General features: G+C 46.3%; 1 protein-coding gene and 1 long non-coding RNA gene across 3 annotated transcripts in view; one reads left to right on the top strand and one right to left on the bottom strand.

Moving 5' to 3' along the window:
* The window catches only part of LOC128774971 (uncharacterized), a 256,264-nt gene that overhangs the window by 26,471 nt on the left and 208,027 nt on the right, over nucleotides 1–21,766 (top strand). The gene's annotated exons all lie outside the window — the stretch shown is intronic.
* The window catches only part of NET1 (neuroepithelial cell transforming 1), a 60,273-nt gene continuing 48,788 nt past the window's right edge, over nucleotides 10,282–21,766 (bottom strand). For both annotated transcript variants that reach the window (XM_019460891.2, XM_019460892.2), the window contains 9 exons: nucleotides 16,958–17,065; nucleotides 16,354–16,521; nucleotides 15,899–15,961; nucleotides 15,524–15,620; nucleotides 15,309–15,385; nucleotides 14,346–14,603; nucleotides 13,746–13,916; nucleotides 12,412–12,598; nucleotides 10,282–12,085 (listed from right to left, as the gene is read on the bottom strand). In XM_019460891.2, coding sequence (XP_019316436.2) covers nucleotides 11,709–12,085; nucleotides 12,412–12,598; nucleotides 13,746–13,916; nucleotides 14,346–14,603; nucleotides 15,309–15,385; nucleotides 15,524–15,620; nucleotides 15,899–15,961; nucleotides 16,354–16,521; nucleotides 16,958–17,065 — 1,506 coding nt within the window. In that variant the 3' untranslated portion in view covers nucleotides 10,282–11,708. The remainder of the gene's footprint in view (nucleotides 12,086–12,411; nucleotides 12,599–13,745; nucleotides 13,917–14,345; nucleotides 14,604–15,308; nucleotides 15,386–15,523; nucleotides 15,621–15,898; nucleotides 15,962–16,353; nucleotides 16,522–16,957; nucleotides 17,066–21,766) is intronic.

Genomic DNA, 21,766 nt, shown 5'->3' on the forward strand with positions numbered 1-21,766 from the left:
AGGGGGAGAGACAGAGAAAAGGGACCCCAAAGATCTTTGAATTCACTGGTGGCCAACCTTTGGGACCTGACCACTGACGGTACCTGGGTTGACTTTAGGACATAAAATGGCGGAAGTGACAAAGGAGAGGGCAGCCCTCCCTTTAGAATTGAGGCAGGACTTGCTAACATAATTTTATTTTCAGAACACTGATTGTTACTGTTTCCTCCTATTTGTAGCAAGGGAAGCTGGTTTTCTACTTAATAATCATGACATAAGGTGGTCATTTAAAAGAAATACAGAACATGTAGACAACAACATATTCAGTAGAGAATAGGGCAAAAAAAAAAAAAAAGGCAAAATAGAGATAGTGACTCTCAGATGAGTGACCTTTTGGAAACACAGGGGTAACCAAATGTCCCCTACATGGAGGAAAGGACCCAGGCCACAGAGGGATGGGCCTGACAAGAGTCCCTGAGGACACCAGGGTGATGGGCCTGGGTGTGGGCAGGCTGGAGAGTGGGGGACACAGAGGAGAGACAGCAAGGGACACAGGGAGAGAATGTCGCTTACAGAGACTCCCAGGGAGAAGCAGGGGCTGAGGACTCAAGCTGGAGGCCACAATCTGGCCGCAACCACAGAGGGGACCTTTTAAAGACCTTTTAAAGTCACAGCTTCCAGCTCTTCTGATTCATTTCATCAAAGGCTTGGGAAAATTCCATGAGGCCTCAAAACTTTTGTTTTTGCTCATCAAGAAAAGCAGCGGGGCCACTTTTTTTCTGTGACCTGTAGCTTTCGTCTTCCCAGCCCACAGTCAGGCAGAGCAGCGGGGACCGTTAGTGGGGTTGGCACGATGGGCCCGAAGTTCAGAAACAGGAGGACACTACTGACCGTCACGTCCAGGAATGTTGGAGAAAGAAGGTGCACTTCGATGACGTCAGGAAGTGTTCCCTTGTGGACAGGTGACAGCAGACCGGCCTGTGGCATGCATGCCTGGGCTCTGAAGCCAGGGTCTCGGGCCAACCCCTTCTGGAAGCTTCTGATGTACACAGAAGTGCAGACAGGTGCCAAGGGGGTGTGCTCTGCCCAGGATTACCCTCCAGGGTGGTCCTGTCTGCATCTCGTCCTCCTGCCGGGCCTCCCAGCTCACGTGGGCTCCGTGGCCCTCAAACACTCCAGCGGTGAAGCAGTTCAGGGATAAGCTCCTGGGCAGAGGTCGGCAGAGCGAGGCATGTATCAGTCAGTCCACAATTGTTTCTTGGGTTCAGATTCATAAGCCGAGCTGCGGAGGAATGACCACCTGGCATTTTCCTGGATAATCTTCCAACGTCGTCTCTGCGGAAGTCCTGCCCACGGCCAACGGGCTCCACTAACGAGCCGCGCCTGCCACTCTGAGCTTGTCCAGGAGCGTGACTCCGATTGGCAGCTGATATTTGATGTCCCCGTTTGTTATCTCCGTCCGTGGCATCTTGACAAGTACAGCACGTGTGTCCCCATTGCAGTCCCTTGGGGGGTGCTCAGCTGCCGAGGGTCGCTGTCAGTCTCTCTGAGCGTCTGCTGTGCAGCTGCCATGCTCCCTACGGTAAATTTCAAGAACACTGGGCCCAAAAAATGAACAACTCGGGCAGCAACAGATGCTGGCGAGGACGCGGAGAAACGGGAACCCTCTTGCACGGTTGGTGGGAATGCAAACTGGTGCAGCCACTCTGGAAAAAAGTATGGAGGCTCCTCAAAACAATGAAAAATACAACTACCCTATGACCCAGAAATTGCACTACTAGGTATTTATCCAAAGGATACAAAAATGCTGATTCAAAGGGGCACGTGCATGCCAATGTTTATAGCAGCGCTGTTGACAATAGTCGAATTATGGAAAAGAGCCCAAATGTCCATCGACTGATGAATGGATAAGAAGACGGGGCTTATAGTGTATATAGTGGGATACTACTCTGCGATCAAAAAGAATGAAATCTTGCCATTTGCAACAACATACATGGAGCTACAGGGTATTATGTTGAGTGAAATAAGTCAATCAGAGAAAGAGAAATATCATATGATTTCACTCACAGGGGAAGGGGAGGAAAAATCAGATAAAAACAGAGAGGGTGACAAACCGTAAGAGACTCTTAAATCCAGAGAACAAACTGAGGGCTGCTGGAGGGGAGGTGGGTGGGGGGAGGGGCTAAATGGGGGATGGGCAGTCAGGAGGGCACTGGCTGGGATGAGCACTGGGGGTCGTAGGTAAGTGATGAATCACTAGGCTCTACTCCTGAAACGATTATTATTCTATATGTTAACTAACTTGGAGTTAAATACAATTAAAAAAAAAAGAACAATAGGATTGAAAAAATAAAATAAAAGAACTTGCTTAAAATGTGAAGAAAAAAAAAAAGGAAAAAGAAAAAGAACATGGAGCCCATGGGGTTAGATCAGGCCACGCCAACACCGACCCCGTGAGTCCGTGGAAATACCTCTCTGGCCATTTCCTTGGGATGTAGCAGCGGACAGGAGCTTGAGTCCATTAAGAAATAAGGTTGAGAAGCAGAAGCAGGCGCGACGGCATTGGGGCATTTGGGGCGCATGCAGGATACAAACTGGCGCCAGTGCAACAGTTGTGGGCTCCTGGGAGCCACCATCACGTCCCTGACATGGGGACCAAACATCTGCGGGTCTTCCAGAGCACGGGCCTCAAGGCGCCCGCTTCACAGCCGCTGCACCACAGTGACCCGGCTCCGCGTCCCGTGGCGCGTGAAGAGGAGGGTGTCCTGGCTGGTGGAGGCTGCCATTCGGGGCCCCCTGCACAATCGAAGGCTCTGGTCGTGTGCCTCGGTCTCCTCAGCTTGGCGACTGCCCGCGGTGATTGTGTCTGGGCCTCCCGAGCCCAGGCCAGCAGCAGGCGGGATTCAGGATGGCCCCGGGTGATGCCCTTCTACGCTTTCGGGGAGCTCCCCTGTGACTCCAGGCCTGTGGGGAGACTGGTGATCTGGGGCTGCACAGGGAGCCTGAGGAAGGCCTCAGACCCGGTGGGGCTCTTCCCCGCGCCCTGAGCGGGAATCTACAGGATGCGTGGCCAGGCTGGGTGGGGTTGCTGGGCTGGGCCCTGTCCTATCCCCCCTGGGCTCCCCTGCCTGACATCCTCTGGGATTCTGGCCTTGGGCTCGGTGCACCAGCGACTCCCTGTCAGTCACCGGCGCCTCTCCACCTGTCACCCGGGTTTGCTGACCAGGCCTCGACCACACAGTTAGCTCCCAGAATGCTCAGAGTCAGGTCTCTGAGCAAGTGGACCTGGGGCTTCCTGTGCGATCCGACTGAGCCACATGTGAGCCTCAGCTCTGCCGTCGGGCAAACCTTCAGACGCTGTCCGTCATGAGGAGCAAATACAAGAAGTCAGGCTTCAAGGGTCTGGGAAGGCACTGCCATCAGGCCTGGGAAATCAGGGCCGCTGCTCTGGGCTCGTCACTTTGGAGGCCACTAGGGCGTCTCCCCACCTCGCCAAGCCCAGAAGGTCAGGACTCTTCTGGGCCAAGGGGTTATGCCAGCCAGAGCCCCGCCCCACTTCTGGATCACGTTCCTGGTGCACGAAAATGTGGAGTCCCCTCCCAAGTGACCCTGCACCCACTTACAGGGCCTGTTTGCTTCTGACCCGGGGACTGGATCACTGCCATTTGCACACCTTGGCTCAAGGAGCGGGGAGAGAGGGTGTGGGTGTGGACACAACTCGGATGTGTGGGTTGGGCACATGTGAGGCCCCTCTCTGCGCAGGACAGAGCTGGGCAGGAAGAACAGGGGACAGACTGCAGGCTGGAGGCCGGCAGGAGCGGTGGGCCTGGCTATAAACGCATGGCGGGTGCCCAAGAAATGGTCATTCTCAGTGGTCCCGTTATTGGACTGCGATGTTTAGGGGTCTGACAAGCGACAAATCTGGTGGTGTTGTTTTGCATCTAGGAATGTTATCCATGTGGGAGAGAGAGGTGGGGGAGGGAGGAAGAGAGGGAGGAGAGAAGATGAATGAGAGAGAACCCGCTTCTCCATCTGCGAGGGCCGTGCCGCCAGAAGCGGACCAAGCCCGAGCCGGAGGTGCGGGGCCCAGCCCTCCGTGCTGCGGCTGCGATCTGGCTGTACAGCATCGACAGGTCAGTGCCCGGCTGTGAAACCAAGTATGATTGTGAAAGACCAGGGCAGTTAAGGTCAGTTCATCTGCTCTGTCCGCTGGGACGCAGGATTCAGGGAGAGAGGGCAGCCGGCCCCAGGGCTCAGACCACAGCCATGTCTGCTCAGTGTTTGCGTGACCTATGCCTCTGTTCTGGGCCCCGGGAGACAAGCCTTGGTTTCTCGTCCTGATATTTACTTCTTATTTGTTCCCTCTGGCTGGGTCCAAATCCCAGGGCACCGATGCGTTCCTGCAGGCCGGACTCCTCCATGATTCTCCCCGCATTAGCAACAACCCAGCTGAGCTTTTAGGACTTGTATGAGCTATCTATCGCTGCGTAACAAATGATACGAAAACCTCGTGGCTTAAAACTATAATAAACACGAATTATCTCAGTTTTTCTGGGAGCAACCTAGCTGGGGGTTCTGGCTCAGCACCTTTCATGAGGTTGCAGTGGGTGAGGCCTGATTCCGAGTTGGGGGGCTCTGCCCCCAAGTGACCCCCAAAAGCTGGGGAAGCTGTTGTGGGCCATAGGCAGGAGGCTCAGCTCTGCCTTCTGGGGCCTCTCTGCAAGCTTGTTTGGGTGTCCTGACGGCATGTGTCTGGCTTCCTCCAGAGTGAGTGACCAGAGACCTACAAGCAGAAGTGGCTGGGAAGTCACACGGTGCCTTGTCCATCTCCGTCTGTGCCACGCGGACCAGACATGAAGCATTGTGGGAAGGGACCTGAGAAGGTGTGCGTCCAGGAGGCAGGACTCATCAGAGGCCATCTGGAAGGCCCGCCCAGGTCTGGGAGCCTGTGCACCCTGACCAGCTAACTCCCTGTGCCTGGATTCTGGCTAACACAGAGCTGAAATAATTTGGCCTCTGTGGTTCATTCAGTAAACACATTCTCTGTGTTTGGTAGCTCAGAGATTGGTAGCTCAGGTGATACTCAAAGTGGAAAGCGTTGTGTGGCAGCAGCCACAGATCCCTGAGCGGGCGGGTGCGGGCCTGTCGGCGGGGGGGGGGGGGGGGGGGGGGGGGGGCAGAGCAGGCTGTCTAGCAGCGGTAAGGCCCGGCTAGGTCTTTTGCAGGATGAGTAGGAGGTCGCCAGGCAGAGGGAGGGAGGGAGAGAGGGCAGAGGAACAGCGTTCCAGGTGGCGAAGCTGTGTGAGACGTGCAGACCTGAGCGGCCTCGGGTGGAGGGGGGTACACGGGATGCTGGACGCTGCCCGGTGAGGGTGCCACTTCTCACACGTGCTCGGATTTCAGAACCTCTCAGAAGCAACGGAAAGCTTCACATCCCTTGAACGTGGGCTGTTGGGCGGACAGACGCTAAGGCTGTGCTTGTCTGTTACCGCAACAAAGAAGCTCATTGGAAAGTTCTGGCAGATCAAGCCTGGAGGACCTGGCTGTGAGTTACAACAGCAGGGAAAGACAGAAATAGTTTCCATGGCTGGAAAAGATTGTTCCATGCGCCTTCCCTGTAGGCAAACGTGGTTTCGTGGTTGCTCGCAGATAGGGTGTGCAGGGGTGTGTATCTGCACGCCCCGTGCGCCATTTCCTTTGGGAAAAGCGTGTTACCCGCGGGGACGAGCACTCGTGACCACAGGTGTGCCCAGACCCCGAGAGTCTAAAGGCCGTGTCTGCAGAGTTTCCAGCTACATCCGCCACTCCGTAAGATGCACTACACCTTGGATGGAATGGAAGGGTGCTACGCTGGCTATTTTATACGTGTGGCTTGTGAGGTTTGCACCGCGTCTCAGGTCACCGGTTCCTTTGGGGCACAGACTTTGTGCTCAGCCCCTCCCTCCTGTCCTGTCCCTAGAGAGGGTCTGTGCAGAAGCATCGGAGATGGGATAGGAAACAGGGGTTCCAGCTCCACGCTGAGCTTTGCTCCCCCAGATCTTCCCCCTCCTCCCTCTCCACGGGCCCTCAGGGAGCGCTCCCCTCTCCCCCTGCCCTGTGATCACAGGATCCACATTCCTCCGACGGTTGGGTGGGGAGTGGAGGGCTGAGCTCACACCTGGAAATCACCCAAGAAGAAGAGAACACAGGCAGGCAGGCAGGCAGGCGCGGGCAGGGTGTGCTGGGGGCCGGGGAGGAGACACACGAGGTCTACGCTTGAGGGTTGGCAGAGGGTGGTGATGTCAGACTACACTCCTTTCCAGCCCTGGAGCAGTTTCCAGGCGTGGAGGGGGCCTGACGCCAGCCTCCCAGGTCACACCAACTGACAGCAGGAGCTTGAACTGCTGGAAGCAGGGCCTGGACCCATCACCCAGTGCAGCCTGGCTCCCCATGATCTCATCGTCGACTCTACTGGGGTGAGCGCCCAGCCCTGGGTGGGGTTGTGCAGATGGAACCCAGGCCCTGCGTCCCTTGCCCGGCAGAGGCGGAGGAGGGAAGAGAGGTGCCAAGGCGGTGAGCCTCTACCCCGCGTTGGTGGACCCCAGCTGAGGAGGCCAGCTCCCATCCCAGGCTCGCCTTGGGGAGGACAGATGAGGTTCGGAGGTCCCCTCCCCAGCCAGCTGGGGCGTGGCTGCTGACTCTGCTACCTTCGTCCTCTGCCCCCTGCGAGCGGAGGGGGCCCGGCCTCGCTCACCCTCACTCCCTAGGCCCTGGCTGCTCCGAGTGGCCGGGGCCGGTGTCGGAGGCGGAGACCCCGGCCTCGGGACGCGGTTTCCCTAAGCAGCCATGGTTCGAGAGCGCGGCTTGTGGCGCAGACGCATCCACGCGGGTCACTTTTCTCACTTGGCTGAGCATTTCCATCCCATGTCTGATACCCCTAGTGGTACTCCAATTTTGGTCTCTGTAGATAGGACTTAAAAGATGTGTCTTCCTAACTGCACATGTTTTCCTGGGTCTGGGTAATGGCTTTTCTCTTTCCAAGAATAGACTTTCTTCGGTGCAGCTTTAGGTGCACAAACAAAGCAGGTGGAAAGTGTAGATTTCCCACCGGCCTCTGCTCCCGTTCCCCCTCAGCCTCCCCTACCGTCGACATCCCCCACCAGAGCGGGACGATGGCCTGTGAACCGTCACCCCAAGTCCATAGCTTACATTAGAGGTCACTCTTGGTGACGTCCATCCTGTGGGTTTGGACAAACGTACAGTGACACGTATCCACCGTTATAGTATCGCACACACTGTAACCCTGAAAACCCTGGGCTTCACCTGTACGTCCCGTCTCCCACGCCGACCCCCGGCAACCCCTGAGCTCTACCGTCTCCTTAGCTCTGCCCTTTCCAGAATGTCATAAAGTTGGAATCACACAGTATGGAGCCTTTTCAGATTGGCTTCTTTCACTTAAGTCATACGCATTTAAGATTCCTCTGTGTCTTTTCAGGGCTTGAGAGCTCATTTCTTTTTAGTGGTGAAGACCTTATTGTCTAAACACACCACCGTTCATGATTGGTTTATCACCAAGAGCGTCTTGGTTGTTTCTAAGTTTTGGCAATTGTGAATAAAGCTGCTGTAAGCATCCATGTGTAAGTTTTTGTGTGTGGACATCAATTTTCAACCCCTTTGGGTAAATACCAAAGAGCACGATTGCCGGACCACATGGCGGGTTTTGTAGCATGCAGTTTGGTAAGAGACCGCCAAACTGTCTTCCAAAGTGGCCGCGCCGTTCTGTGCTCCCACCAGCGAGGAGTGGAGTCCCTGCTCCCGTTCTGTGCTCCCACCAGCGAGGAGTGGAGTTCCATGTCATGGCCAGCGTGTTGAATGGCCCGCCATCTCACCGCTCTGACGGGTTGGGGTGGATTCTTGTTTGAACACACACTTCCCTAGTGACATACGATGTTGGCTGTCTTTGCCTGTGCTTGGCACCTGTGTATCTTCTTTAGTAAGGTGTCTGTTTAGGTCTTTTGTCCATTTCTTAACGAGTTTGTTCATTTTCTTACTGTAAAATTTTAAGGTTTTTTGCTTTTTGGTAAATTTTGGTTAATAGTCTTTTATCAGATGTGTCTGCTATTTTCCCCCAGTCTGTGGAGTCTTCTCATTCTCTTGAGGCAATTTTTTAAAAAATATTTTCCTTTATATTTTATTTCCTTTTATATATTTTCTAAATTGAGACTCCATTGCATGTTTCCCTAAAGAAGTCCTGGTCAGGACAGACTTGAGCAAATCTTAAGTTGGGGCCAAAAGATGGGTTCGAGAATATCCCCGAACCCCCCTAATTGGTGTGGGTGTGTAAACACATGTACATGTTTTCTTGGTGGGAGAGGGCCCATGGCTTCTATTAGAGTCTCAAAGTACTCATGACCTAAGATCACGTACCACTGGACCTGAGGAATCACTTGTATCTGAGACATCCTTAGACTTGTGGTTGGTTCTGGGGTTGTTCAAATATGCAGGCAAAAATCAAAACTCCTTTGGATCTAGAAGGTTCTAGAGTCCTCTGGATTGAGGGAGATTTTCTTTGATAGGATACTCGTCTCGTGGGAACTAGGTTCAGTGGACAAAGGGATAGTATTCTTTCGTAGGTGTTCATGAATGTTGGTTAAGAAAAGCCCAAGTAGGTTGAGGTATCATTTACTTTGAACCCCCTGGTCTTAGAAACACAACGAAGACCAGTTTCTTCTCTAGGGACAGGTGGGAATTTAAACTGATGAGTATGATGAAGACAAACTTAAGACGTGCCTACACTGTCTTCCTGCATCTCAGTTACCGAGATTGACAGATGGAACCCTTAATTAGGCATTTGCTGATGTTTGTATAATTAATTGAGTAATATGAGGGTTCTCCATATGTTTAACAACCAAGTACTGTGCTGGATCTGCACACAGAGAAAAGCACTGAACAGAAATCTCGCTGGCCCGAAAGTAACCCATCACCTGACTCGGTTGAGGAAACGTCAGTCTTACAGACTCGAGGGTGATTTAATGATGCTGGCTTCCCACGCACTGCTAGAGTCAATTCAGGGGCCTTAGTTTCCCTTACCACCTTGTGTGCATACATCCTGAGACTGAGCACCGAGTTTAAAAAGACTTTCCCAGGCAGAGACTAACTTTGCTCAAAGTACAGAAGCACACAAACTGAAGAAAATTAGGAAAGAAAAGAAATACCACTTACTTAACAGACCCTGAATATTTTAAGGCAAACCAAAAGTTTGATATATGCCAATACTGATTACATATCATTTACATAACATCTTTTGGCTAGATCAGTGATTACTAAGTGCTGACCCAAGGCATTCTCTGTATCAGAATTACTAGGAGGGAATGTTTACAAACATAAGTCATCAGCCCTCACTCTTACCACCCTTTCCCCCCCAAGATATTGAGTCAGCGAAATGGGTATTTGTACAGGGAGGAGTTAGGGGATAGGTCCACTTACCTTTATATATTTTTTAAAACCACTCCTGGGTGATTCTGATGCCCAAACTGGTTTTAGAACTACTGGGCTAGATCATCAAATGGTCTCAAATACAGATGTAATTTCTGAAGTGTTCATCACAGCTTCTGAGTCTTATTTTCTCTCTTGAATGAACCAAAGGGAGATAACAGTTTTTGATAAAAAGTCATTCCATTAACAGCATTTGAACTTGTCTCTATAACTTCAGAAGCTGATCAAGGTGATTCTGGAAAGAATGATATTCTATAGAACATCTCTAGAAATGATCCGAAATCTTGCTTTCTGACTTTTTAGATCATGACTGTTGGTGTAACCTATACTTTTGACTTTGCATTTCCAGAGTTAGAAACCTGAGATGCTTAAATTAAAATCTGAATCAGCTGTGTCTCCCTCTCTGCCCCTCACCTGCTCACACCATCTCTCTCAAAAATAAACATTAAAAAAAAATTCTTTAAAAAAGACAAAATCTGAAATGCATCAGGATGCTTTGCTATTAGCTTTACTATTATATCCTGAAAGTGGCCAGATGTCCACCTATCTTCAATCCAACAGCTATTTCTGATTACACTGCATTCTAAATGGTTTAAGAAGATGCACAAAATTTGACCTTATAATTCAATCTTTCCCTTATTCCCGAGTGCATTTCAAAGGTTTGGTTATATACGATTTTTAGAAACTTTTGAGGCTTGCCATTATCTCTTTGCTGCACCAGCATTTCCTGGCAAATATCCCCCAACATCCACCAGCCAAGAAACCTTTGAAGGTGATTGTGTGTGTGCTTTTTTTTTTTTAATTGTATAATTCATTTATACAGAGACATCATTTGGATTATCTATTTACAGTCTTTTTCAATTTTCATTTCCACTGGCCAGATATAGTTCACATAATAGTCAACATTTACTGGAATTGATCACCATTAGAAATCTGCCATGACACAGGGCTTAAAGACTATGGCCTCATCTCAACAAGAAACATTTTACAGTAAAAGATCCATCAGTCGTTTTCCCTCTTATGAATAAATCCGCCAGAACTGATCTAATATGGTCAAATGTTCACACATTTCATTGCTTCTTCTCAAACCCGTAAACCAAGGCAAATTAAATTCACTTCCCCCAAGCCTTCTACAACTTACTACACACCCTCGAGTTTAGCTTTTACTATCTCCTTTCATGTTCTGGAACAACCAGACATTTTTACTTTAAGACAACACTACTCTCTTAGACCCTTTTTTTTTTTTTTAAACTTTTTACCGGTCAGTTGCCTTCCCTCTTGCTTTTCAGACAACACTAAAACTTTTAACAAAATCCTTATGGCAGTTTTCTTTCAGTATATACGGAGTCATTTCATGTGTGGTCTCCACTCTGAATGCTACACTTTAAAAAACTGCAATTTTCTTAATTGGCTCAAAAACAGTATGGCTTGGTTTCACTTGGTAAAGTCACTGATTTTAAAAAAAGATATATATATGTATATATATATATACACACACACACACACATACACACACATTTTTAATCAAAGAGGAAGAATACTTTAAAGACATGCCAACTGAAAAGGCAAAAGCATTGAAGTAAAAAAAAAATCAAAGCAAATACTAAAAACTACTTTACAAATTAAAAAAAATTAAGTATTTGGCAGTTTAAATGGATGAAAAATGAGGAATGTGCAGTGAAAAACAAATATAAAGCATTCCAGTTGATACAATGGAAAACTTAAGTAAGTCTTATGGTTTGTTTTCCAAGGAATTTATGTTTCAGTGTAAGTTCTGAAATATTACAAACATATTCCACATAGATTTTAGTTGCATGTAAAGTTTATCAAAGAGACACTGGTAAAATCCCGTATTTGCAAAACTTTAGGTTTTAGCAAATATTGTAAATATCACAATTGGTTGGTATTAGAAAGTCACCATGAATGCAGAATAAAGAGACAATCCATTTCATAAATATTTCATTTGATTAAAAATACCAGGCTTGCATGTTCTAAATAATCTGAGGAAAACATCTTTAAAAAAAAGGGGGGGAGGGGGCTACAGTTTAACAGTAATCTGCGTATATCTTTAGCTGCCATTAAAAAAAAAAAAAAAAAAAAGGAACAACAACCAAAACCAACCGAAAACACAGAAAACGTTAGGACCGGTCGTAAGTAGTAGCCCTGCGACGCTCCCACGCTCACATCACAAGAAAAAAAACTGTACACATTTATAAATAAACAGTCTCTCCGCCAGTGAATACACAGAACTCCCTTTATACCAAAGTCTCTCTCCGTTTGCCACCGAACGGGGCTGCGTCCCTGGCCTTCCGGAAGCCGGACCGTGTCTGCTGAGCTCTCGCACCCTTCGTGTCCTCCGCCGCGCGCCCCGGGGAGCCGCGCTCCGGAGCGTCTCCGCCGACTTCCACCGGGGTCACACCGGAGGCCACGGACGTCCTTCTGCGGAGCGCGGCGGGGGTGCTGTCCTCACCCTCCGCGGGCGGCTGGGGTGCGCCGGCGGCCGGCCGGAAGGGCGCGATGGCGGCGCGGATGCAGTTGAACCACTGCTGCTTGTGGAACACGTCGTTGGCCTGCAGGGTGTGGGACTGGCCCGGACACGGGTCTTGGAAGCGAACTCGAAAGATATTTTTGGCTGGAAGGATAAGAAACTCAATAAGACTTTTAAAAAGCTGACTGCAAATAAACTCATACGTTTTCACACGGCTGCTGGCGGCTCCGTCACGTGCACGTGTGACCGGCGGACACGTCACGGGAGGCCCGCGCGCGGCTTCTCAGACGTGCCGGCCGGCGCGGGAGCCGCACGGCGCCGCGCTCGGCGGGCGGACCAGGCGCGGCACGAGGGAAGCCGCGTCACTTCGGACGTTTGGCGCAGGCACGGAATCCTTAGAGACCACGACCCCATCCACGTAGGCTCCGAGCTTACGTGTATTTACGCGGCCTGAGACCCTGCATCCGTACCTTTGTCCGAGTTGCCGAAAGCCCCTCGAAAGGACCCTCCCATTCGCACGTCTCCATCCTGCAGGTCTTCCAAGACCAGCTCTTGGACGGGGATCGGCTGCCGATAGACCTGGTAAGAGTGACGCTCGTTCCGCGTAACAGGCCGCGTCAAAACCAAGATGTCTTGAAACAGGAATATGTGCAGTTTCTGGAGAAACAAGAAACGAATACTTCCTCAGCGTGGAACTCGGCGACCCGAAGTGCCTGAGACCCACCACGAAAATGTCTTGCTTCGACATTACTAATTTCGTCAGATTCACGGACTACCATCGCCCTGCCAACGACCTCCTAAAGCAGCGCCCGCTAGGCTCCGCACGTCCCACGCGGAGCGCTGCTCGAACCTCACGCGGTAGAACCCATCTGTATCGGCGGGTCACATCGGAGTAAGCCGCAGCCGAGGAAACGCCACGCACCGCGGAGGAGACCCGCCGGCAGGAACGTGACGGCGACACCAGTACCGCGCGCCACGGTTTCCTCACAAAGAGGATGGAAAACGCAAGCCGGTGAAAGTGCCGGCGGTTCTACCTCGTCCCGCACAACCGTAAGCCTTTATAGAACAGTCAGGCCTCACGACAGAAATCAGACAGGTCGGGCCTCGACTTTTTCTGAAAAGAACCTCAGCTCACGAACTGGGCTTCCCGGGGTGGGGCGGATGGGAATTCGGGAGGGCACCCGTGATGAGCCCCGGCTGATGCAGGAAGTTGTGGAATCACGGCACTGTGCACCTGAGGCCGATATAATACACCGCGGGCTGACTACCCGGAATCAGAATATAAACTGAACACTTTTAAAAAGGGCTTCTTTCCGAAAAGCACGTAGCGGAACAAAAACACCACACCAGGCTTATCCTTGGTTCTAGCGGGCGCTTTTATAATCAATATTTAAAAAATAAGTTTGCTCTCATTCCCTCCGCCGTAGGAAGTTGTTCAGTAGTGCTAACAGCTCCTTCCATCATTGTGACGTCTTCAAAAATTTTTCTGAAGGACATGCGCTTTTATTAGGAAACTGGTAATTCATTCCCAAAGGAACCCCTAGGCAAACAAGTTGATTTATGCTTCAGAACTAAAGAATCAACTATTAACCATTCTCCACCAAGGCATTTATTTGAAGTCAGTCCGTCACAACAGAAACCAAAGTCTGCTTTACCACAGCTGGTAACGTAAAATGAACACCAGTAACCTTTCGTTGTGTGATGAATTGTACAAACCTGCTTCGTAATTTACACGGAAGAAATGAAATACGGCAGGAAGATAAAGGTAATCGCTCACTTCGTGTTAGTGTGCAAACACACTCACATGTCCACTTTTATTCTTCAGTTCCCCGTGGCACAGCAGCACTTTGCTTGCTTCGATTCTAGGGTCCTTCTGCTTTTCGTCCAGATACTCCAGTTTGTCAATGTAATACTGGCATTCCGATTCGCCTTTCTTCAAGTTGATATCAGACAGAACTCCTTGTATTATCAGTATCTAAAAATTATCAGGAAATCAAGGAAGCATTTTCAGCACATTAACTTAACTGTTTCCTTACAGGCCTAAAACATATTAAAACGACAGGATAAAGCTCGAATGGCCTCTAGAAATCCGATCATTCAGTTAGTCCCTGCATTTTACAGACGAAACAGCCTCAGCCAAACTGCGTGACCCGCCCAAGGTCACACAGCTAGCTAGTGGGAGGGCTCAGATATGAGAATCCAGTCTTTTACCTGAAACATAACTATAAAATGCATTACACGTCTCTCTATTGCTTAGCGTACTAACGTCCTGGGTGCCCAGAAGAGCAGAACGTTTCACCGTGTGGCAATACGCGTGACGTCTGACAGCACCACTGCATATACCTTTCCAAGGCAAGTTGACGTATAAACTTGAAAAGTGTTAAGAATCTTCTACTGGACTTACAGCTTCCTCCAGAAGCTGAGCATCAGGGTGGTCTTTTGGAGTGTGTCTAAGAATTTCTTTTAATAGCAGAGGGTATTTGACCAGGCGGCTTCGAGGAATATCTAGGAAGCTCCAAAGATCTAGTTTTCGACTGAAGGGAGACTCAAGACACCGCTGGAGGAAGTCTTGGACTCTCGGGTCCTGTTTCTTCTGGTCAAGAAGAACTTTGGCCGCCAGCTGGTTACTACAGTAACCTTTGTAGGCATTCAGGCCCGGCAACTGAAGGAGAGGAAGCGAAAACACAGTACGGTAAGTTCCTGTTGTGATTTAGGCCATCAGTAAGCCTGTGAAAACAAGCACAAGTCTTATAGCTAATTCTTGAAAGTTTTAATAAGCGGTGAGGCCCTCCCTGCAGATGTAACGGGTGGGATGGGATCCCGGGTCAACATCAGAGTATCCTTTCCTAATTTCCCTACAGTTTGGCTAAATCCAACCGGAGACCGACGATCTCTGCCTTCCCCCAGCCTCGGCTGGATGCTAGTCTTCCATTTTCCCAGGGCACCGCGGGTCCCTCTACCACCGTCACCACCAACCTTGGGACTGCTCGTGCTCCCGACTATCCTCTCACTAGAGTGTAAGTGTAGAGATGTCTCTCCTCACGGAACCCCCCATGGTCCCTCCTACAATAGCACCTGTCATCTGGCAGGCACTCAAACGTTAACTGAAACAGTAAAACACGTAATGTGGGAGCTGTGCCCAAAGAGGATCATATTTTTAAAACAAATAAACCCGTATCAGTCACGAAGTCTCTTTTTAAGCCAAGACTGTCAACTTCCTACAGCTATCTAATTTTGTTCAGTTTTAATGCCTTGTTTATCTGTCTTCTGAATTCAGTCAGTGGACCCAATGGACCTGGTATTCGCCACAGATGAGGAGTATGGCATATATGTAAAAACTATCTGGTGTCAGCAGCTCACTTCATACCCAGTTCACAAGAACGTGGCCGATCTGCTCCACTGTTCCACCAGGTTTCGTTGCTTCTGCTATTCTTGCCAACAGATCTGAAGTGGAAAAAGGCAGAGATACCAATAATACGCTCATTTAAAAAAATAACTCCACGCTAAGTTAGAAGTTCAGATTCAAAACAACTTCTGCTAATGCTGTTCAGATACCAGTGAGAATTCAGTGGCCTATCTTACCTTCATGGAGAGGTATGTAAGCGTCCAAATCACCAAATATCTGGGTGAGTTCCTCCTCTGACATAATAGACAGCTTTAACATGGGGTCATGGTAGGCCTATCAGAGGGGGAAAAGTGGGTCATGCAAAGCGATCAAGCAAATAAAACATGATGAGAGACCTTCTTGAACACAAGCATGACTGACTACATAAAAGCTAGCGTGGATTTCATTTATTACACATCAAAGAAACTAAAGTATATGTTAATACTCAAACAGGCTCTACTGATATTCATATTTGAAGAGATGTGAAACTATAGAAGAAGGTTTTATCCTTTATAATTTGTTAAATAAAGTTTTTTAAAACTAGAGCACATGATAAAAAGTTATTTACTGACCTTTCTTGCAAGCTTGAGATCCTCAATTAAATCCTGCTCACCTCGGGACATTTCATATATTGCCTAAAAAAAAAAAAAAAAAAATCCAGCAAACACTGTAGGTCATTCCTTCGAGAAAGGAAAATTATATACAATTGATACTTATCATGAATTATTTAACTGATGTTATGAATAGCGCTCTTTAAAGGGACTCAATCTGAAAACCAGAATTCAGAATGGAATCTCCATTAAGTGGTTGCCACACGCTTTAGAACTTGACCCCATCAGAGTTAACTTTGATGACCACCACCTATTACAGTGTTCCTGCTCAGCATGTGTTACGAATTAGCACTCAAATATAAAAATGCAAGCTGAGTTTGCCTTAGGCATTAGTTTGCTATTCTTCTGAAAACCTACGTTTAAAAAAAAGACGATTTTTTAGTATGAGACGATTTCTTAGTTGAATGCTAGCTCACCTCCTGACGTTTGATTTCTTTGGTAGTTAAAGACTCCTTCATGCTGACGTCCAGCATCTCGGACCACAGCACACTGCTTCTCCTTTTGGAAGGTGTGGGGGCTGTTGATCTGCTCGAGGACTTCTGGGCAGAAGCCGGGGATCTGCTGTCACCACGAAGGGTAAATGACTTAAAAGTAAACAAACAAACAAAAAAGAGGTGAACAAAAGAGAAGATTTAAAGGAGACAGTAATTATTCTCTTCTTTTCTTAAAAAAAAAAAAAAAATTAGAAAGACAAATTAAAAACAAAGTTCTGAGATTTCTCAATGCATAAAACAATTATCTGTCCAAGCTTCAATCTATCATTCTAAAATATTATCTGTCAGAATTACCTTTTGGGGATAAAAACTATTTAAGACTCTGCTGTGATATAAGCTGTAACTTAATATAATGAGGTTATGTAAATACTGTTCTGGTAAAAATATTCCTTATCAGCATGTTAAAAAAATGTATGTTTAAATATAATAGTGTAAAACTGTACAACTCAAAGGAAAACACAAATTTAGGCTTCTCTGAAAAGCCCCCTTCCTACATTACTCACCTTCTAGCCCCACCCCTGCTTACCTGAATTGTTTGACCAAAGCGTCGGACTGCTCCATTTCTTACAGGAGAGATCAAGTTTGCCAAGGATGTGACCCGGGCGAGAGGTCGAACTCTTTTATTGCTTGGCTCCTGTAAAAACAAAAACAGGTTACGCTAAATGTGTGTTCAGGTATAATGGTTTCCAACAAGTTTGGACAAAGTCGAACACTCTCAAAAAACCAGTATTTGTACATTATAAAACGCAGCAATATGGAACTCTGGAAATGAATGTAGTCTTTTCAAAGTTTATTATTTTATTTTAGAGAGCGTGAGAGAGCATGTGTGTGTGTGAGTGTGCATAAGAGAAGGGCAGAGGAAGACAGAATCTCAAGCAGACTCCATACTCCACGTGGAGTCTGCATGGGGCTCAATCCCATGACTCTGGGATCATGACCTGAGCCGAAATCAAGAGTTGGACGCTCAACTGGCTGAGCCACCCAGGTGTGTCCTGAATGTTGTCCTCTATTGTTAAAATGCTAAGAACACTAATGAGTAACAGTAAATTATGAAAAAAAATAAAGGGCATGAGAAAGGCCAGGTGAGTATCACTTTGAGAACAGAATATTATCATTAACAAAAGAAAAACTAAAATGAATTAGATTCCAGAATCCCATAGAACTTTTTAGTTTAATTAATTTACAGTCACTTTTAAAAAGTACCTGATTATTATGAAAAATTTCAAATATACACAAAAGTGAAAAGCAGCATAATGGTCCCACGTGCTTATCACTCAGCTTTGACAGTTTTCGATGTAAGAGTTTGCTTCACCTATTTTAAAGCAAATCCCAGACACTGTATCATTTCATTCTTAAATACTTCAGTTAGGGATCAGCTTCTAAATAAACATCTCTGCCCTGGAAAGGGTCAACTCTGAAGGCAGAGTGTCCCTGTATTCAAGCAGAGGCAGGACAGTGGTTAGGAGGGCACTCGGGCTCTGGAATCAGATGGACTGGGTCCAAAGCCTGCTCTGGCACTTGCTAGGGAATATCCTGGGCCTCAGTTCTCTTATCTGTAAAATGGGGCTCATGTTAGACCTTCTCTCCCAGAGTTGTTATGAAGAGTAAATAAGATATGTTTAAATGGCTTGAACGAGGCCTGGAACACATGAAATTTCTGCTATTACTAACATTCTGAGAAATATTTCCACTTAGTACACAAACACTGGGATTTTGGAATAATAAGATTCTCTCTCAAACAATTTATTCACTTAAAGGAAAAATATATACAATTTTAGAAGAAATACTTATTGTTTTACATGTATTGTTTGTAATAGGTTAGCAAACATCACTTGATATTCAAGGATCTCAAGGCTTTTTTACAGCTTGTATTACTCTCACTTTACTTCTAGGAAAATGGAGGCATACCATCAGGTGACTCATACAGGTACTGAAATAAAGGACATCAGATCATACCACAGCTCTAGCTTTTTCATGTCCGAGGGGTGTAATTATTTGTTTGTATTTGGTGCTTTTGACAATTGTGGCACACTTGACAAAATAACTCTGCTGACAGTTCAGAAGGACATACGATTAAATATGAACTTGAAAATAAAATTAAAATTAAAGATAAAGACAACACTTAAAAATTAGCATTTAAAAAGGGCAGATGAAAATTCTTTCTAAAAATTCATTGATATGACTCAAGTAAGGGGTCAGAAAATGGAGTAAAAATAATTCCCTTAGTATAAATGAAGAACAAAATGGCAGAAAGAGTCAAAATCCTCCAGAAAGAAGCTTCAATGATTTGAATATTCAGTGAGGCAAGGAGACCTGAGCCAGCTCCCGCAGGTATACACCCGCAGGTACACACGCACAGGTACACACGTACCAGAAGGGAGCGTGACTTACGGAGTGAGGAGGCTGTGGAGAGAATCAGAGCAGGTCTTTGAAGGACGTAAGAGGTAGTGTTGTAAACCGACCCTCCCCCACCAAAAGAATGAATCCTAAAGTAAAACTTTGAATACAAAACCACCCACGTGCAAATGTTAAATGCACTAAAAAAGAAACCTTCAAGATATGTAGGAAAATGACAGACGCACTGTGAGGCCAAGGACATGTGCGAACGCCTTTCCAACGCACATCTGTGCAAGACTCAAGTGACACATGCACGACAGAAGGTCCTGCACGAGGCATTCCTTTCCATTTAGTGTAGACGGCACAAAGAGTCTTCTGTTTGAACAGAGATATAATTACCTCCTCACAAAGTAAGACAGGCCAATGGTAACTAGAAACAAAGCAGCTGTCAGAAAGTTCTGTTCCTTCTTGGAAAGAGAGGTTAATTCCTCTTCCCCGTTTAAAGCAGAACAAAGTTGACTTTCTGCTAAGTCACAAAATATTTAATTTCAATTTAAAGCGGCTTTGGAAGGTGCTCTTCCCGATGAATTTGAAAAGAAGAGTTAGTTCGGATGGGAGGAAAAGATTTTTGGTATCTTTTATTACACAACATCAAGGTAATGATAAAAAATCCTTTTCTTTATAGGATCAGTTATGTTCAACTGTTAATTTCCTAGGAACTCAAAATTATGTGGTATTTAAGGTTTAAACTACAGAATTTAGATTCAGATAATTAAATGTAAATATATCTAAAGCATCTTTCTGAAATTGATATAGATTTTGTTTACGTGGTCTATTTAGGGTGGCAAGTTACTAATGCGCAGCAGTATGTGCTGGTTAAATATGTTCTGCAGCCCTTCAGAAGGCCATCGATGTGACATCTTCAGAGGATATGGTAGTCTCCTGAGTTTACCTCATCTAAAATGTCTTGGTAAGAGTGCAGGCTAGCTCAGTCACTCCAGTAGGAGACTCTTCAAACGTCCCTGTAAGTACGGCACTAAATCAGGAAACATGGGTTGGGGTGTGGGGGGCGGGGAGGGGAGGACACCTCTGTACTTTTCACACATGTTTCTGGGGATCCAAAAGTAAAGGCCTTACTGCCTTACTAAAAGGACATAGATGATAAATATTTAGGAGACACAACACAAACTTTTAACGTACATATTTCAAGAGTATGAAAAATTTTAGTAACTTATAAAGTGTAGCTGAAACGTAAAGTTGTAACACTGAATATGTCTCACTTCTGGTTCTAGGATACACATACAGTATTTGAGAAAAATATACAGAAAACTTTTGTGGAAAAGTGATATGGATTAGACCTTCCTCTGTTATGTTATAGGGTCACCCTGAAGGCTTGGACAAAAACCTCCCTTTTAGAAACATAGGATTTGGCCTATGTAAGCTATAACCAAAAGGAGTTTTTCCTTAGAGGTCCAGATGAACCATTTTAATGATCTTGGTTTGGTTATTAAGAACCTAAACATGTGCACTGTCACAAAACTATTTCAAAGACCAAGTTTTTCGAGAACTGGTATTATACCCACGTGCGCCGCTCTGCACACACAGAAAGCAGGCCCAGTGTTCGGAGGTGATGAAGGAAGAGAGGGTAGGGGTCTTACCTTTCTTACCATCACTCAAAATAAGGCTTACATAATGGTTTCGTTACTGCTGTTATTTTTGTTCTGGAGTGCTGTTAACAGTGTTACGGTGAATACAAAAAGCTTAAAGAATGAGTGCAGATGGGGAAACTATGCACCCTCCTCAAAAGACAATCTGAAAAATCTATGCGAATAAACAAGGAATACCAACAAGTTTTATACACTCAAGAGCTTTCTACTGGAGCCAACCTCTCACCAGGGCCAAAGTTCACTGAAATGGAAAAATACCCCAAAACCCTCGAACATAAATTTATGTTGTTTATTTAGGTTAGGTTTTAACCAGATTATCTAGTTTAGCCAGGCAATTGCATGCATTCTTTTATTTTAGGATATCTACTCTTACACTGAGTTTTTAATCAATTTATTTTAATAACCCAGTTGTAAACAGAAAATTGTTAAGATGGATTTGAAGTCTCTTACTGAGATGTATCTTGCATATAAAAGCAAAAAGATAGAAAAATTCTGTTGTGAACTCAGTCTTTTTTTTTTTTTTTTTGTAGAAAGGTTTTTTTTTCTACTAATGATGTCACAAAAGAGGATAGGATAGAAAGGTCTCTTCCACCGTCAACCAAATCAAGGCACTTAAAAAAAAAAAATACAGTATGGGGTGCCTGGCTGGCTCAGTCGGTAGAGCGTGTGACTCTTGATCTTGGGGTTGTGAGTTCCAGCCCCACACTGGGCGCACTTACTTAAAAAAAAACAAAAAAACAAAACCATAGTTAAAAAGAAAAAAAAAGTATTAAATCTGGGTTTATTTGTTTGGTTTATTGGATGAATAACCTTTTCCTCTATTTGGCAAGAGCTTTAAAATAAGAAAACTGAAAAGAAAAAATTATTTATAAAAAGATAAAAGAGTTATGATCACATAGGATTTCTTCCCTTTCTACTTAGTAACAGAAATTTTTCTTAGTCAAATTTAATCATTTATTTAAGGCTGGTATTGCCAGTACTAAAAACCTGACAACACTCCTGTTGTTTTTCGTCTTTGGAATAAAGGTGTGCCAGTAACATGGCCAGTGTCTGATACCAACAAAAAAGGCTAGTTCTTGATGGTCCGAAATACAATCAGTTTCAGTATTTACACTGATGACCCTGTAGGACTTGCTCTACTCAAAGGAAATGCTTACACATTTTGAGAAAACCGAAACATAAAAGCGAAAACCAAAACCGTAACAAACACCAAAGCTGAAAGTACACCAAACAAAGGCACAATTCCTGAAGTGGGCAGCTGTTTTAACTACCACAAGGTGTATGCATGAGACACAGCTTTACTGAGGTATACAATAAACTGCACATATTTA

This window comes from Panthera pardus, unplaced genomic scaffold (assembly GCF_024362965.1).
Source record: "Panthera pardus isolate Hobbes unplaced genomic scaffold, ASM2436296v1 HiC_scaffold_6, whole genome shotgun sequence".
Taxonomy (NCBI): domain Eukaryota; kingdom Metazoa; phylum Chordata; class Mammalia; order Carnivora; family Felidae; genus Panthera; species Panthera pardus.